The following is a 15,373-nucleotide window of genomic DNA, read 5'->3' as shown; positions in this document are numbered from 1 at the left end:
CTATGCAAACAATTGAATCAGAATGCCTCGGCAACGCCGGAAAAAATGCAAATGGAAAAGAGCGAAATGGTCGACCAATGTTCACGGCCTAGTCGCTGTTCTCCTTCATGAATTTCACGAAGGCTTTCTTGTGAACCAGGCCGGCATATTTCCCGTCTTGAGTAACGCAGAGGTAACGAAGACCGAGCTTGGCGAAGCATTGGTAGACCAAATCGATAGGGGAATGGATATCAAGAGCAATCGGAGCCTATGAATAAACACATTAGTATGGGCCAAGAGATTAAGAAGGGTAACCAAGCTTACAGGGTCAATAAATCGATTGAAATCCACCTGGATCACATCCTCGTCCTCGTTATCGCTGTCATAGACGGCTCTGGAAGTATCCATAGCCATCAGACATACGGCATTATCTTCCTCGTCGCGGAGGGTATCTAGTGCGTACTCGAGATCTGGTGCTGGGATCAGACCGGCTAAAACATCGTTCCGTAGAATGGGAAGTCCGCTGTCCAGCTCGCCTGCCATGAGCAGATGTTCCAGTTTCAAGCGGAGATCCGTGGCTGGTACGAATGGCGACACAGAGATATCGATGATGCGATTCTTCCGCACTGGCCGGACTATGTCTCCCAACTCGGCGTCAGTGGTAGGTTGGAGTTTGCTATCAAGGAAGGGGTAGGAGTTCATGTCGGTCAAGAGGTCCTGATTTCAATTAGTATAATGTCATTTTGGATTGCCAAGCGGAGGGCAAGACTTACATAAATACTGCGAGGTTCAATGGCATCCGCAGTCCACTTAGCGCAGAGCACCGACAGGGAAAACGGAAGCACGTGGTTGAGACTTCCTGTCAATTCGAACAAGATCACAGGCAAAGTGACTGACAGTCGCGTCACGCCACACATGGTCGCTCCAGCGGCAATCAATGCGTAGACTCCTGGAGTCACGCATGACTCAATCCCAGCAACGGCAGGGCAAGAGTCGAATAAGAAAAAGGTGGGATGTCTGAGAGCCCAATACTGGATCAAATGTCCAACAATCCGCCCCATCAAGCCGCCAACAACCATGGACGGCACATAGATGCCCGCAGGCACTTTGATACCGAACGTAATAATGGTCAGGAAACTCTTGATCACAAACGCCACCAGAAGGTACTGGACGATTTCAAGGATACCGTCTGTGCGAGGACACAGGCCCGTACTTTCCACATCTGATTCACAAGGAGAAGCTAGCTCAAATAGAAGTTCGGTAACAGGAAGCTTCGTATACCGATTCCAGAAGCTGATAATGCCCGTAACCAGCGCAACAAGGAAAACTTCAAGCATTGGCCAACGCTTGATGGCTGGAATGCGACGGAATGATCGTGCCCACAGGCTCGAGGCTTTGATGAAGAGCGCACCAGCGGCGCCTCCCATAATACCGAGAAGGATGAAAATGAAAATCTCGAAGATCTGCCAGTCGGAAAGGTACCGGACTTCAAATAGGACGATCTTACCTGTTCCATAGGGGTTTAGGAACTTGAGGGACAACGTGGCTGCAATACAACAAAAGAACGTCCGGAAAAGGGTCTTGGGTGGGAAATAATAGCTGACTTCTTCCAAGCTGAAGAGGACACCGCCAATCGGAGCACCAAAGGCAACAGCAACACCACTAGCGGCACTAGCACTCAAAACCTCTCGTCGCTTTCCGTCATTTTGGTTGTACTTGGCGAACAGACGACAGCAGATATTGCCTACGCAGGTGGCAATATGAACATAGGGGCCTTCTTTGCCCAGACTCAAACCAGACGAAACACTAAAGATCAAACCAATAGTCTTAATGACCAGCGTCTTCAGTCCCATGTATCCATGGAGAACAAAACCACTGTTAATGACTTTGACTTCTGCCACTCCACTGCCAGCAGCAGAGTAGTAGATCATGGCTGGACGAGACGGAAGATTAGGCAGAGTTCCATGCACTGGGCTCGTCTCTGTCTCCGAAAGAGGAGAAGCCGAGGCACCGAGCCCATTTCCAGATTTTGTACCGCGGGAGTCGGCGGCCAGGTTTTCATCAAGCGTAGCAAGAGAAATGGACGAAGGAACGACAGTTTTTGTAAGCAGAGTCAATGCACACGATATGAGGGCCAACGTCACAACCCAAAAGACGAACATGACGAAGTCAACCCACTGGCTTTCTGTATCCGATGGCGAGAAGATTCTGGACCAGGGCCGCCATGCATCACAGCCAGCCACCCCTTCACAGCAGGTCCGTCGATTGCGGAAAGCCCGAGTCGTGCAAAAGCCTTCTTTCAGATCAAAGACCGATCCTTCAGTGACATCGACGAAGTAAGCTATGGAGGCCGTGATGCACCCAATAAGCGCGACCAAGATCCATCCTTGCGCGCCGTCGAAGGCCGCCAGCAATCGGCCTCGCACATCCTTCCGCTGGCGGAGTAGACGAAGTCGTGCTCCATCGGCTATGCTGTCATGCACCCAATCGGTAGAAGTGAACTGATCATACCAAGTCCGTTCGTCCAAAAATGAAGAGGCAGTAAGGTTGTCTTTCGTGGACGGAGGAATGCTAGCGGGTCTGCTATTGCCGTCTATACTTCCCCGTCGACTGAATCGCCTTCCCGTAGAGTTGGCACGGCTATGGTTTCGCGTTCGGCGCAGGCTGCCCGCCGCCAGGAGATGTCTCAACGATTCGGGAGCGGTACCCGACACTCCGGAAGTGCTGGTGTAAGATCGTCGCGGAGCTCGTCGCCGGATGTCTTGACTAGGCCCGAGGAGGCTGGTTGTTTCTGTGATCTCTAAGGGCGCATCAAGGGACTGGTATTCAGTATGCGTTTCGGAGAGGTAGCTTTGAGATCGTCTGTAGGCATTCGGTGAAGGGGGAGCAGTTTGGGCACTGCGTGTGTTTTCGGTGTCTTCTTGCTCGCGCAAGGTAGGCGTGGACTTTGGAAGGGACCGAGGCATGTCGCCGAGAAGCCTTTATGCTTCAATTATATGCAGTGGGGCTGGGAGATGTTAGTTTTGGCAGCATTTGGAGATATGCGAGGTGATCCACATCAGACGTAAACACGGTGAACAGAGCTCACAGGAACAAAGAGATCAAGGAACTTGACTTACTGCGTAACATATCTCTCTTCCCAGAGCTATGTTCTTCGAAAAGATGAAAACAAAAACAAAAACACAAAGAAACAGAGATGACGGTGAGAAAAGAGGGTCCGGGTCTTAAGATGAGGTGACCATCACAGATGATCGACTTAACGGCGGGGACGCGTCAGGTGAAAGTCCAATGCTGACCCACCAGCCACTAGAGACATTTTGTCTGTCTTTAATCTATTTACTTTGTAACTTGAATGTTCAATGCCCAGCATTTTATGCTGATGATTCGATGGTTTATTTCCAATGTGGCATTCCCCTCTGATCATCCCCGCGTTTTTCCGACGATCAACACCCCGAAACAAAGCGTCCGGGGGTATCGCTGCAATGATTCAACGATGTGTGGAATGTACATTCGCGATTCGACATGATGCAGCCGCCACTTTATCGCAGAAACCTTGTTCATCTTGATCATCCTGCGCTCGGGTCAAAATTTCCATCCTTGATAGTATAAGGGGCATACTCTTCTGTCTAAATAGTCGGGCAGGACATAAGTATACCTGCCCGTACCTAGGTACTCGTAACACCGAGAGCACTGAAGACCATCTGTGTTATAACCCTGGAATCATCTCCTTGGGGTACCAAACTCGATTAGAATGTTTAACATTCTTGAGATTTCCATTTTGGGTGTGTATCGCCCCGGCTGAAGGGATCCTTGTGCCAGACACTGTCCAATCCGATCACCATGCGACGCTGATCTCTTGGCATGGTTTATGATGCCTACGCCACCGTGTGAGGGGCCGGGTGTGTGACTCGAACAAATAGGTTAAACAGCGTTAGCCTCTTTCGTATATATAAATATCCCCTCTAGCACGGGCCTAACTTGAGGTCCTGACCCGAGTCCCGAGATCTACTTTTGGGCATGTATAAGCCTCAAGACTTAGGAGCAAATTCCACGGCCAGTCTCATCTAATCAATGATGATAAAATTGTGATCATAGATTTTGGAACCTACAATGTCCGAGGTAGTAACTACAAATTAATCAAGGCCCAGTCAAGTGTCCACGCGGCGGAGTGGTAGTCACGGGCTAGGACGATCTTACAATTGTGGTATTCATAGATATGGAGTGAATATACGTCAGCCCAGCGTATTGAATTATTATTTGCTCGGTGCTTTGTTGATTTCTTCTCGACAAGCCGGTTGATTCAAAATAGGGTTTCGTAGCGAACTTCCTTTAGATGGTCTTAGGTGGCTAGGCGTTTAAGTATCTTAAGAGGTTCCTAACGTATTCTTCTAGAGTTGAAATTACTATAAAATAAGTAGGAAGCCCCAAAGCTTGTTTTATGGGTCGAGTTCGCGATATAACTCCATATACAAAGTGTATATTTAAGTACAACAACATGCCCGTGTGCTGCTCAAAGCCACATAAGACCTAGAGCTTCGTAGCCCCGAAGCTACTCCCCCATACGGAGGAAGTATGCTAAAAAGTGGACCAAAGCTGAGCATCAAACGGCTTTTCTAGACAGCGATGCTATGTTAGAAGAGAAATCTCTTGCTCCTATGCTTGCATATTAGCATACCTCGATTGACCCCTGTCACTTTTAAGCGGCTGGGGAAAACTAGTCACCCTTCCTCTTCCTAGACTTTCACTCTCTCTTAATCTAGACTATATATCATCCCCAGAAGAACTTTGATTTCCATCCTCTAACTCTGACATTTCGAATATCCGAGACCTCCCACCAAGGCTCCTTTCTATCTCAAGACTACTACTCCTACCTGGCTTCGTCTTCTTCCGGCGCCCTCCCCCACTCATGGCTGTCGAGAATCTCCCGGAGATTGTCTCCGAAAGTCTGAAAGCCAGTATCTGCGCAACTTTGGGAGGACGAAGTGTGTAAAATCACCAAGCCTTTGTTTAGGCCAAAAAGTTCAAACGTTGCAAATTTCTTCGCAACAGATGCTTGTAAGGATGTTGTAGGGTCGAGCGTTTTGGAGTTTTTCAGAGTGAGGGTTCCTGCCTACTATCTATACACAATATCTGGTTTAATAACGAGGTGGCTAGGCGATATCTAAGCTAGATGCTATTTTCGCATCGCTCGGTTGGGGTTGTTGCTTTCCTAGGAACTGTGCAGTTTCAACGAAGCTTTTCACTCATGATTACTTTGAACATAATTGGTAAAGTGGAATGGGATGGGGTGATGATGGACACAGATCACTGTTACCACAGCCAGAAGGACGAGAAGAACCAGAAGAACACGCTTAAAGTGCACGAGGGTTCCAAACTAGTGATGCTGCATGTAGCAAAGATAGTTATAGGCATATAACTATGTACCTTGATATAATTGAAACCTGGAAAGGTCTATGTTATCAACTTATATTAGTGCTAGGGTATTAGTATAGTGCGGGGTTCAAATCCCCCAATTCAATGAAATGATTAGTGGATAAATTTCTTTGAGATTCTATAGATTTAGATAAGCAATATTATACTTATTCTCACGATCCAGCCTTAATATATATTCATTCCATACTTAGATAGTTGACAAGCGAAGCTCCACCAATTTCCCTTTCGTCCGCGGAGTGACTTCCCCCACTTCCTTTTCTGTCCACGTTGCTTACAGTTATAAGCTCCCCGATCCCCATAACTTCAATTTCAAACCCCCAAGCAATTTAATCTTATAATTATATTCTTGTCTCACCATGGCCACCATCGACACCCAGGAAAATGAGGATGCATTTAAGCCCTATGACCAGTTTCTTCTCTTCGGAGACTCCATCACACAGATGGCCTGCAACCAAGAGATAGGTTTCGGATTTCATGCTGCACTCCAAGAATGTGAGCTATTCTTCCGATACCCCCGAAGATTTGCATGGTCAATAAGCTAATAAGAAAAACAACCAGCCTACAGTCGCAGATTGGATGTTATCAACCGCGGCCTGGCGTAAGATCATCCATGGCTATACTAGACTGAGATATGCTAATAAGCAACAGTGGATATTCAACCGCCCATGCTGTCAAGGTCTTTGACAAGTTCTTCCCTTCGCCGCAGACGGCCAATGTGCGGTTCATGGTAAGTCCACCTTAATGGCAGGCCCATTTGAAATCTCGGACATATTTAAAGGACCAATTAACTAACATCGGATAGACTATTTTCTTCGGTGCCAATGATGCATGCGTTCCAACCCATAATCAGCATGTGCCCCTGGATCAATATAAAGAGAACCTGAAGACAATCATTCTGCACCCTGCAACACGCGCACAGAACCCGCGACTCATTCTGATCAGCCCACCTCCCGTAAATGAACATCAACTGGAGGCCTTCGATGCTGCAAAGGACACCCCATTCCCAAGCAGAACCGCCAGCTTCACCAAGTCTTATGCAGTGGCTGCGTGCGAAGTCGGTACATCGCTCAATATCCCAGTAGTGGATTTGTGGTCCGCCTTCATGAAGCCCACTGGCTGGAAGGAGGGAGAACCTCTTATTGGGGCTCGCGATGTGCCGAGTAATGACATACTGGCTAGTCTTCTCACTGATGGTGCGTGGAAATGTCCATATTCCACTTCTTTTTTTTTTTTCTTTTTTGGTACTCACTCATTATACAGGTCTGCATCTGACTTCCGCCGGTAACCGCATCGTCTACGATGAACTTATGAAGGTAATTCAGACCAATTGGCCGGATCAGACCCCGGAGGTTCTTCCAATGGTGTTCCCCTCATGGGGTGACGCACCGAAATGAGTTGCCTAAGTCACAGATCGGGTTATTAGGGTCGACATAAGAAGAAACTAGGCTTGAATTTTCTATTTCTAAGATACCAGTGAGCAATAATATGAAGCATTCTGGGACATACATGTGCAACTATTGATACCGAATTTTCCCTGGCGGGTGGAAATCGGCTGGGTAAAGGATGTTTGATTCTCCAGTGCTATCAAACTCATTAACAGTGCCGATTTCCCTAAGAAGGGCATACAGGCTGGGAATTTGAGACAGACGAGTCTTAGTCATGTATAACCAGTTTGAGTGGGCTCATCTAAGTCTCTGGCATGGCTTCTATCCTCGGCTGCCTCAGATGCTTAGTAGTTATTGGGATAAGAAGAGCCAGCCAGGGTTCTGGCGAACTAAGAAATATACGCCAGGCTGTCTGTGCAACTGTGTTGAGGCCGGGAGCTTTTGTATATACATTCTGTCATCTCAAACACCCAAATTATCACTTTGGAAATACCACGATCCCCCTTACCTACTCCGTATTCCCCTTCAACTTAGGCTCTCGATCCTGACAACAGGCTAATGCGGGTTAATGCACATATGGGGGACCCACTTCTCACCTGAACTGCCCTAACTGGCACATACACAGTACTCTTAAACCCATACTCCGTACATGGAATATCGTTTCGAAGAGTACACCTGGGCAGAGTATATACTGCTTTACAATACAGCCCAACTCCACAGGGCAAATCTAGCCAATGTTATCATAGAATATACAACGTGGAAACTACTCTTGTGGGAAGACTTTTATAGGGAGCATCGCTTTATGGTAAAATCATTGACAGTTTATAATGCTCTTTTTGATAAACGTGAAAAATAACAGAAGATAATACCCATTCGCTAAGCTGAAATACCTATTGAACTAACATCCCGATACACAAGTCTACAAGGAAATTCTAACGCACGTATTTGCCCTGAAATCTTGGTCAGTGAATGTATGAAAATAATAGCAGATATAGGTACATACCATGAAGCGCTTGTGGAAATCGGAACGAAGAAGATCCTGAAAATGAATTAGTTTGTCGTCTTACGAATCAGCCAGTGGAAAGTAAACATACGTTGACGAATTCCTTGCCGTCTCTGTTCTCTGTTCCGCGAGCCTGGTTCTTGAATACAACGTCGTCATCCCAGCGCCGTTTCATGTTGAAATCCTGGGAATTGAGCAGAGGATTACCGCGCGCGATATCAACCTCTCGCTGCTCTTCTTCCTCGGCTGCACGTTCGCGCTCCTATCATGCATTAGCCTCCATTATCGAATTCAAGGGTGCAAGAAAGCGAAATACCTCTTTCTCCTTTTGCTCCAATCGCTCTTTTTTGATCTTCTCAAGCTCGCGCATTAACTCGGCTGCTTCATCTTCGTCATCACTGCGGTTTATCAGGTTATTCGTCCTAGGCACGGGATCCAGGGTTCGACCCACCTATCCTCGTCACTGCTGTCTTCTTCTGACGCGTCTGAGTCGGCATCTATGTCGCGCGTCTCCTCCAATATGCGCCGGCGTTTGGCCTCTGAGTCTTCCTCCTCGATGTCGCCATCGCCTCCATCTTGGGGCGCAGCTTCGAGTTGTCGCTTGGGGGCTGAGGATTCAGCAATGGCTTGCTGGTCGACTGGAACGCCATTCTTCTTAGCAAAGTGTGCGGCTTCGGCCTGGAGAAGCTCTGCGCGAAGGTCACGGGGCGATGGGTCGGCGTCTGCTTCGCCGCCTTGTCCGGGTTGGCTAGAATAAGGTCAGTGATCGGTGCGGTCTGGTCAAGTATCATTCTACATACCGAACTTTCAGGTGTTTATGCGCAGGGAGGAGTCGCTGGTGGTAGGCCGGCCCACGGAGGGCTTCTTTACCTTGCGCCTGTTGAAATTAGTCAGTGTCCATGAAGAGTCGTGTTGAGAAAAGTTGTCGTACCGGGTCAAAAGTAGGTCTGTGGGCTAAGAAGATGTTAGTTATGACCATTCAAATCCCCAAATTTTGTTGCTAGTGGCATACCTGTAGTCATTTTGTGGTGTGGTTGCTAAGTTAAAGTTGGAAGTGCCGAGACGTTGATGGCTTCCAGCTTTCAATGTACGTAGTCGCCTGAGGCACAAACATTCTCCTCACCTCCCCTCACCGCCCTACAGGATTCCCACTACTATTGGCGCAATCGTCGGAATAACAATATTCCGAACCGTCACGATGCGGCCTGCACGGGCAAAATGGCCCAAAAAAGAAAGCATCTCTGATCCCCGCGCCGGGGCTTTTAGACCTCCCTCAACGATGTCGAAAGAAGCGCAACTCTCAATCGCAGAGCGCGACTTTATTCTCGAGGCGCTCCGTGAGAATGTGCGCCTTGATGGTCGCCAGCCTGACGACTATCGTCCTCTGAATATCTCCTTTGGTGAAGAATATGGTCATGTCAAGCTGCAGCTTGGGAAGACGAAGTGAGCTCCAGACCTTTTGTTCGTCTATCACAAATGACAATCACTAACTGACTGCTTCTCTAGCATCATTGTTCGCATCTCCGCTGAGGTCACCAAGCCGCGTGAAGATCGTCCCTTTGATGGTCTCTTCAACATCAACCTGGAGCTGAGTGCCATGGGCTCGCCAGCCTGGGAAAACGGACGGTATATACCATCTAGCGATTTCATTATAAACTAATGTGTTCTGACAATTACTTCTACAGAACTAACGACATTGAGGCATACGCCACCAACACTCTTGACCGCATCATCCGCCATTCGAACGCTCTCGACACTGAATCTTTGTGTATCCTGAAGGGTGTCAGCTGCTGGTCGATCCGGGCCGATGTTCACATTATCGACTACGATGGCAACATCACTGATGCGGCCTGTATTGCGATCATGGCTGGACTGCAACACTTCCGCCGGCCGGACGCTGTGGTGAGAGACGGACGTGTCATAGTCTATGGCGTGGAGCAGCGTGTGCCTGTCGCACTCAACATCACACACAAGCCTCTCTCGGTTACATTCCACACCTTCAATGACAGCAAACATGTCATTGTTGACGCCACCCTCAAGGAGGAACAAGCTGCTGAGGGAGATATTGTCATTGGCATTAATAGCGCAGGCGATGTCTGCTATCTCTCGAAGTACGCAGGTGCACCCGCAGATGCCATGGTGATTGTGAACAAGACAAATGTGGCATGGGAAAAGGTCAAAGAGATCAATGCTGCTGTTGAGAAAGTCCTCCAGGCCGACCTGGCCAAGCGGGCGAAGATTGGCATGGCCGATGAGTCTCGGGCAGAGAATGACCGGCCTGTTCAAATGGAATAAACAGCATGTACTACCATTACTTTCATGATTGGGGGACTGGAGTTTCGCATGGCGTTTACATCAATGATACTTGACAGCCACATGATGGGCGACATATGAGTGCGAGCTAGTAGATGAATGAACTAAACCACTCTTCCTAAATTGTAAATGTAAACTGGGCGCCTAAGATTTCATGGAAATCATTGAAATGCCTAGATCTATTTTTTATTTATTTTTCTTCTCCAATCAACGTACAACGTATCTTTATCTTTAAAGTGGAACCAATGTGAGGACATTGTACGGAGTATATGTAACTAGTACTCCATACTCCAAACAAAGCGGTTAATATATTTCCGGCTGCCAAGAGCCCCCTATTCTTAGCTCAATTCGTTGTAGACTGGAGGCGGCCAATGGTTAGAAGTGCATTTTGACCATAGTATAGAGATTAAGATGTTTTTTTAAACTATACAATCACTCTATGAATAATAATTAGAGTATCATTCCAAAGATTCGATCTCTTTGATTGTTGTGAAGCGCTTTACCGCCTACCCGCGCATCAAATCAACATAGCTTAATTGCTGCCTTCGCCCGCTAAGCCACCCTTGGACTTCATTCTCACTTTATTCCCACATTTTTCCAGTCCAAGTCCCCTCAAATCTGTCACTTGTTCGCCATACCTCGTTTCACATCATCCCAGCTTTTGGCAGATATAGCAGTGCTTTTTCTGTCGACGTGGCCTAAGCGATTAATGCCTCAGGGGCATTGTTACTGCGCTACAACACTGAGGCTGTCAGCTTCCCCGCGGCATCATGGCCAGCGGTAGGCCTCCTGGGTCGCATCCAGCCGCTGGCCGCGATGACGACCTGCTGCTGGATTCCGGACCTATGTATAGCACCGGTCAAGGACCTCCCGTGAACGACGAACACCTATTAGAACGCTACAACATTGACGACTCCGAACAACCGTATGCCCAAACACAGCCGCGCCCTTCCGTCTCCTACGATAACTTTGTCGGGTCTGGCGCACAACAGGGCGCAACACAGCACAATGCTGCTACTGGACCGGCGCATCCGCCTGTCAACCCCGGTCTCCATTCAAATGATCCCTACGCCAGCGGTACGCGAGATCGAAGCTACTCCCAGACCTCCGGACTGGACAATTATCGGCGGTACTCTTTAGATGACTTCGACGATGGGCATTCCGGTTATTATGATCTCGACGCGGACGAAGACCGAATTGCCAGTTCACACCACGTTCGCAAGGCAAATGAGCGCAATAGCGTCCTCGGACTTGGGGGTGGACTGATGGGCAGGGCGAAATACATGTTTGGCATGGGGTCATCGCAATATTCGGAAATGGATCTCCCGTTGACGGAGTCAGGCGCAAGAAGGGCGACAGTCGGTAGCGATGCTTCTCCGGCGCCGCCACCGAAGCAACGCAAGAAGTTCAACGCGTCCGACCTTAATATCTTTGCACGCAAGGTTGATCCCGCGACACTGGGCCCGCGCTTGATCCAGCTCAACAACCCACCCGCCAATGCCACCCACAGGTTCGTCAGCAACTTCGTATCGACCGCCAAGTACAACATCTTTACCTTTATCCCCAAATTCCTCTTCGAGCAATTCTCTAAATACGCCAACCTGTTCTTCTTGTTTACCGCTGTCCTACAACAAATCCCAAATGTGTCACCAACGAATAAGTTCACAACGATCGTTCCGCTGGCTATCGTCTTGGCCGTGTCGGCGATCAAAGAATTGGTGGAGGACTATAAACGGAGAATGTCGGACAGAGGACTAAATTACTCCAAAACCCAAGTTCTCAAGGGATCTTCGTTCCACGATGCAAAATGGGTGGACGTTGTGGTCGGGGACATAGTTCGGGTTGAGTCCGAGCAGCCTTTTCCAGCCGACTTGGTACTGCTGGCGTCATCTGAGCCTGAGGGTCTATGCTACATTGAGACGGCAAACTTGGACGGCGAGACCAATCTCAAAATCAAACAAGCCATTCCAGAGACTGCACATCTGGTCAGCCCCAGTGATTTGAGTCGTCTGAGTGGACGCGTTCGATCAGAACAGCCAAATAGCAGTCTGTATACTTACGAAGCCACCTTGACTATGAATGCCGGAGGTGGCGAGAAAGAGTTGCCCTTGGCTCCTGATCAACTCCTACTTCGTGGTGCAACGCTGCGCAACACTCCCTGGATTCATGGCATTGTGGTTTTTAGTGGCCACGAGACCAAACTGATGCGAAATGCGACAGCAACCCCAATCAAGCGAACAGCCGTGGAACGAACAGTCAACATTCAGATTTTGATGCTTGTCAGCATTCTCATCATTCTGAGTGTCATCAGTTCTGTCGGAGATCTTGCTATTCGGAAAACCAAATCTTCACAGCTTGCGTACCTCGACTATGGGTCGGTCAAAATGGTAAAGCAGTTCTTTATGGACATTTTCACGTACTGGGTGCTCTATTCGAATTTGGTCCCGATCTCCCTCTTCGTCACCATTGAAATCGTCAAATACTTCCAGGCCTTCCTCATCAACTCCGACCTCGACATTTACTACGATAAAACCGATACCCCAGCCATCTGCCGCACATCCTCTCTTGTCGAGGAACTTGGTCAAATTGAGTACATTTTCTCCGACAAAACAGGTACCCTTACCTGCAACATGATGGAGTTTAAACAAGTTAGTATTGCGGGTATCCAATATGGAGATGACGTTCCCGAAGATCGACGTGCCACCGTGGAGGATGGTGCCGAAGTTGGTATCCATGACTTCAAAACACTCCGAGGGAACCTTCAATCACACCCAAGCCAGAACGCTATTCGAGAATTCCTCACTCTCCTTGCCACCTGTCACACTGTCATTCCTGAGCGAAACGCCGATGACCCAAATGTGATCAAGTACCAAGCAGCATCGCCGGACGAGGGAGCCTTGGTGGATGGGGCCGCCTCGCTGGGTTTCCGATTCACCAACCGCAAACCGAGATCGGTGATCTTTGAGACTGGAGGGCAGGAGCTTGAATACGAACTGCTAGCAGTGTGCGAGTTCAACTCTACTAGAAAAAGAATGTCCACTATCTTCCGGTGTCCTGATGGGAAGGTCCGCGTCTACTGTAAGGGTGCTGACACGGTCATTCTTGAGCGGTTGCATCCCGATAACCCTACCGTGGAACCAACTCTTCAGCACCTGGAGGAGTATGCCTCGGATGGTCTACGGACATTGTGTCTGGCCATGCGGGAAGTCCCAGAAAACGAGTACCAGCAATGGCACCAGATCTTTGAAAAGGCTTCTACCACTGTTGACGGCAATCGTGCGGATGAACTGGACAAAGCGGCCGAGCTGATCGAAAAGGATTTCTATCTTCTTGGCGCCACGGCTATTGAGGATCGCTTGCAGGATGGTGTTCCGGATACTATCCACACTCTCCAGACTGCAGGCATCAAGATTTGGGTCTTGACTGGCGATCGGCAGGAGACTGCAATCAACATCGGCATGTCCTGTAAACTCATCTCGGAAGACATGACGCTTCTCATCATCAACGAGGAGACGTCAGCAGCCACTCGTGATAGCCTGCAAAAGAAAATGGACGCCGTGCAGAGCCAAATTGCCTCTGGGGACACTGAACCTTTGGCTTTGGTAATTGACGGGCGATCATTGACTTTTGCTTTGGAGAAAGATATGGAGAAGCTCTTCTTGGATCTGGCTGTCATTTGCAAAGCCGTTGTTTGCTGGTAAGTACTACTAAATTGTGGAGGCTCTTATTTCCGTTCTAACATGTTCTTTAGTCGGGTTTCTCCCCTTCAAAAGGCTTTGGTCGTCAAGCTTGTCAAGCGCCACAAGAAAGCTCTTCTCTTGGCTATTGGCGACGGTGCCAATGATGTGTCCATGATCCAAGCCGCTCATGTCGGAGTCGGCATCAGCGGTGTCGAAGGTCTTCAAGCTGCACGATCTGCTGATGTCGCAATTGGCCAGTTCCGGTTCCTTCGGAAGTTGCTTTTGGTTCACGGAGCGTGGAGCTATTCTCGTATCAGTCGAGTCATTCTTTACTCCTACTATAAGAATATTACGCTCTATATGACTCAATTCTGGGTAAGTTCGACCTTGATGGATTATTTGGAGTGGTATCTGACCTGTTACAGTATTCTTTCCAAAACGCATTCTCTGGAGAGGTTATCTACGAATCTTGGACGCTCTCCTTCTACAACGTGCTCTTCACTGTCCTACCTCCATTCGCAATGGGAATCTTTGACCAGTACATCTCCGCCCGATTGCTGGACCGCTACCCACAGATGTACCAGCTGGGCCAGAAAGGTGTCTTCTTCAAGAAGCACAGCTTCTGGGCCTGGATTCTGAATGGATTCTTCCACTCCCTCATCCTCTACATTGTCTCTGAGTTGCTCTACTACTGGGACCTTCCCATGGCAGACGGTCATGTCGCCGGTCACTGGGTCTGGGGTGAAGCTCTGTACACCGCGGTGCTGGGTACCGTCCTCGGAAAAGCCGCCCTGATCACCAACATCTGGACCAAATACACCTTCATTGCCATCCCAGGCTCAATGGCCCTGTGGCTGATCTTCCTCCCGGCATACGGTTACGCCGCCCCAGCTTTGGGCTTCTCGCAAGAATACTACGGCACCATCCCCGTGCTCTTCAAGTCCCCCATCTTCTACCTCATGGCCATCGTCCTACCCTGTATATGTCTTCTACGTGATTATGCCTGGAAATACGCCAAGCGCATGTACTACCCCCAACAATACCACCATGTCCAGGAAATCCAGAAATACAACGTCCAGGACTACCGTCCGCGCATGGAGCAGTTCCAAAAAGCGATCCGGAAGGTCCGCCAGGTCCAGCGCATGCGCAAGCAGCGCGGCTACGCCTTCTCCCAGGCCGACGATGGCGGCCAGATGCGTGTTCTCAATGCTTACGATACTACCCGGAGTCGTGGACGGTATGGTGAGATGGCTAGCTCTAGGCCCATGGCGTGATGATTGATTCGCTGTGGGTTGATTATGCATTGTGCATTTGCAAGTGGCGGTTTGTTGTGTTCTTTTTCTTCTTATGCATCCATACCAAAGGTTGGTAAATTTGCATCTTTGTGTATCTTATGCTCTTTTCCTTTTCTCCGGGTCGTCCTTATTGCCACACGATTGGTGTGGAGGCTGTGTCATATTACCTCTTTTTTTTTCCTGTTTGCCTGATATGGCTGTAGCTGAGTCTTGCGAAACTTGAACCTGACATGATTCAGTGACTTCCATTTCTTATTCGTAATTATAATCACATAGCTAGTCTGG

At 48.7% G+C, this 15,373-nt stretch overlaps 5 protein-coding genes across 5 annotated transcripts; 3 read left to right on the top strand and 2 right to left on the bottom strand.

The window, feature by feature from the left end:
* Positions 1-88: 88 nt before the first annotated feature.
* Positions 89-2,945, bottom strand: N7455_000938 (putative voltage-gated chloride channel (ClcA); the record flags this gene model as incomplete). The annotated part of the gene is made up of 3 exons (XM_040959743.2): positions 89-247; positions 304-696; positions 753-2,945. The coding sequence occupies 3 exons, from the start codon at positions 2,943-2,945 to the stop codon at positions 89-91; spliced, it is 2,745 nt and encodes a 914-aa protein (XP_040809784.1).
* A 2,823-nt stretch (positions 2,946-5,768) lies between these two features.
* N7455_000937 (SGNH/GDSL hydrolase family protein) lies at positions 5,769-6,806 on the top strand (the record flags this gene model as incomplete). Its single annotated transcript, XM_040959690.2, has 5 exons — positions 5,769-5,904; positions 5,971-6,010; positions 6,061-6,139; positions 6,215-6,605; positions 6,673-6,806. The coding sequence occupies 5 exons, from the start codon at positions 5,769-5,771 to the stop codon at positions 6,804-6,806; spliced, it is 780 nt and encodes a 259-aa protein (XP_040809848.2).
* Positions 6,807-7,729: 923 nt separating this feature from the next.
* Positions 7,730-8,822, bottom strand: N7455_000936 (spliceosome-associated CWC15 family protein; the record flags this gene model as incomplete). Its single annotated transcript, XM_040959745.1, has 8 exons — positions 7,730-7,747; positions 7,801-7,836; positions 7,892-8,062; positions 8,117-8,198; positions 8,252-8,548; positions 8,601-8,677; positions 8,732-8,754; positions 8,813-8,822. 8 exons carry the CDS (start codon positions 8,820-8,822, stop codon positions 7,730-7,732), a joined length of 714 nt encoding a protein of 237 aa, XP_040809797.1.
* A 176-nt stretch (positions 8,823-8,998) lies between these two features.
* Positions 8,999-10,095, top strand: N7455_000935 (exosome non-catalytic core subunit RRP45; the record flags this gene model as incomplete). Its single annotated transcript, XM_040959741.2, has 3 exons — positions 8,999-9,243; positions 9,307-9,426; positions 9,486-10,095. 3 exons carry the CDS (start codon positions 8,999-9,001, stop codon positions 10,093-10,095), a joined length of 975 nt encoding a protein of 324 aa, XP_040809867.2.
* A 788-nt stretch (positions 10,096-10,883) lies between these two features.
* On the top strand, positions 10,884-15,067 carry N7455_000934 (aminophospholipid-translocating P4-type ATPase DRS2; the record flags this gene model as incomplete). The annotated part of the gene is made up of 3 exons (XM_040959709.2): positions 10,884-13,810; positions 13,865-14,168; positions 14,219-15,067. 3 exons carry the CDS (start codon positions 10,884-10,886, stop codon positions 15,065-15,067), a joined length of 4,080 nt encoding a protein of 1,359 aa, XP_040809855.2.
* Between the last annotated feature and the right edge of the window lie 306 nt (positions 15,068-15,373).

The sequence above is a fragment of the Penicillium solitum genome (genome assembly GCF_028829755.1).
Source record: "Penicillium solitum strain IBT 25940 chromosome Unknown utg000001l_segment0_segment0, whole genome shotgun sequence".
In the NCBI taxonomy this organism is placed as follows: Eukaryota; Fungi; Ascomycota; class Eurotiomycetes; order Eurotiales; family Aspergillaceae; genus Penicillium; species Penicillium solitum.
Note: the sequence above shows the minus strand (reverse complement) of the source record. Positions and strands in the feature narration are given on the sequence as shown.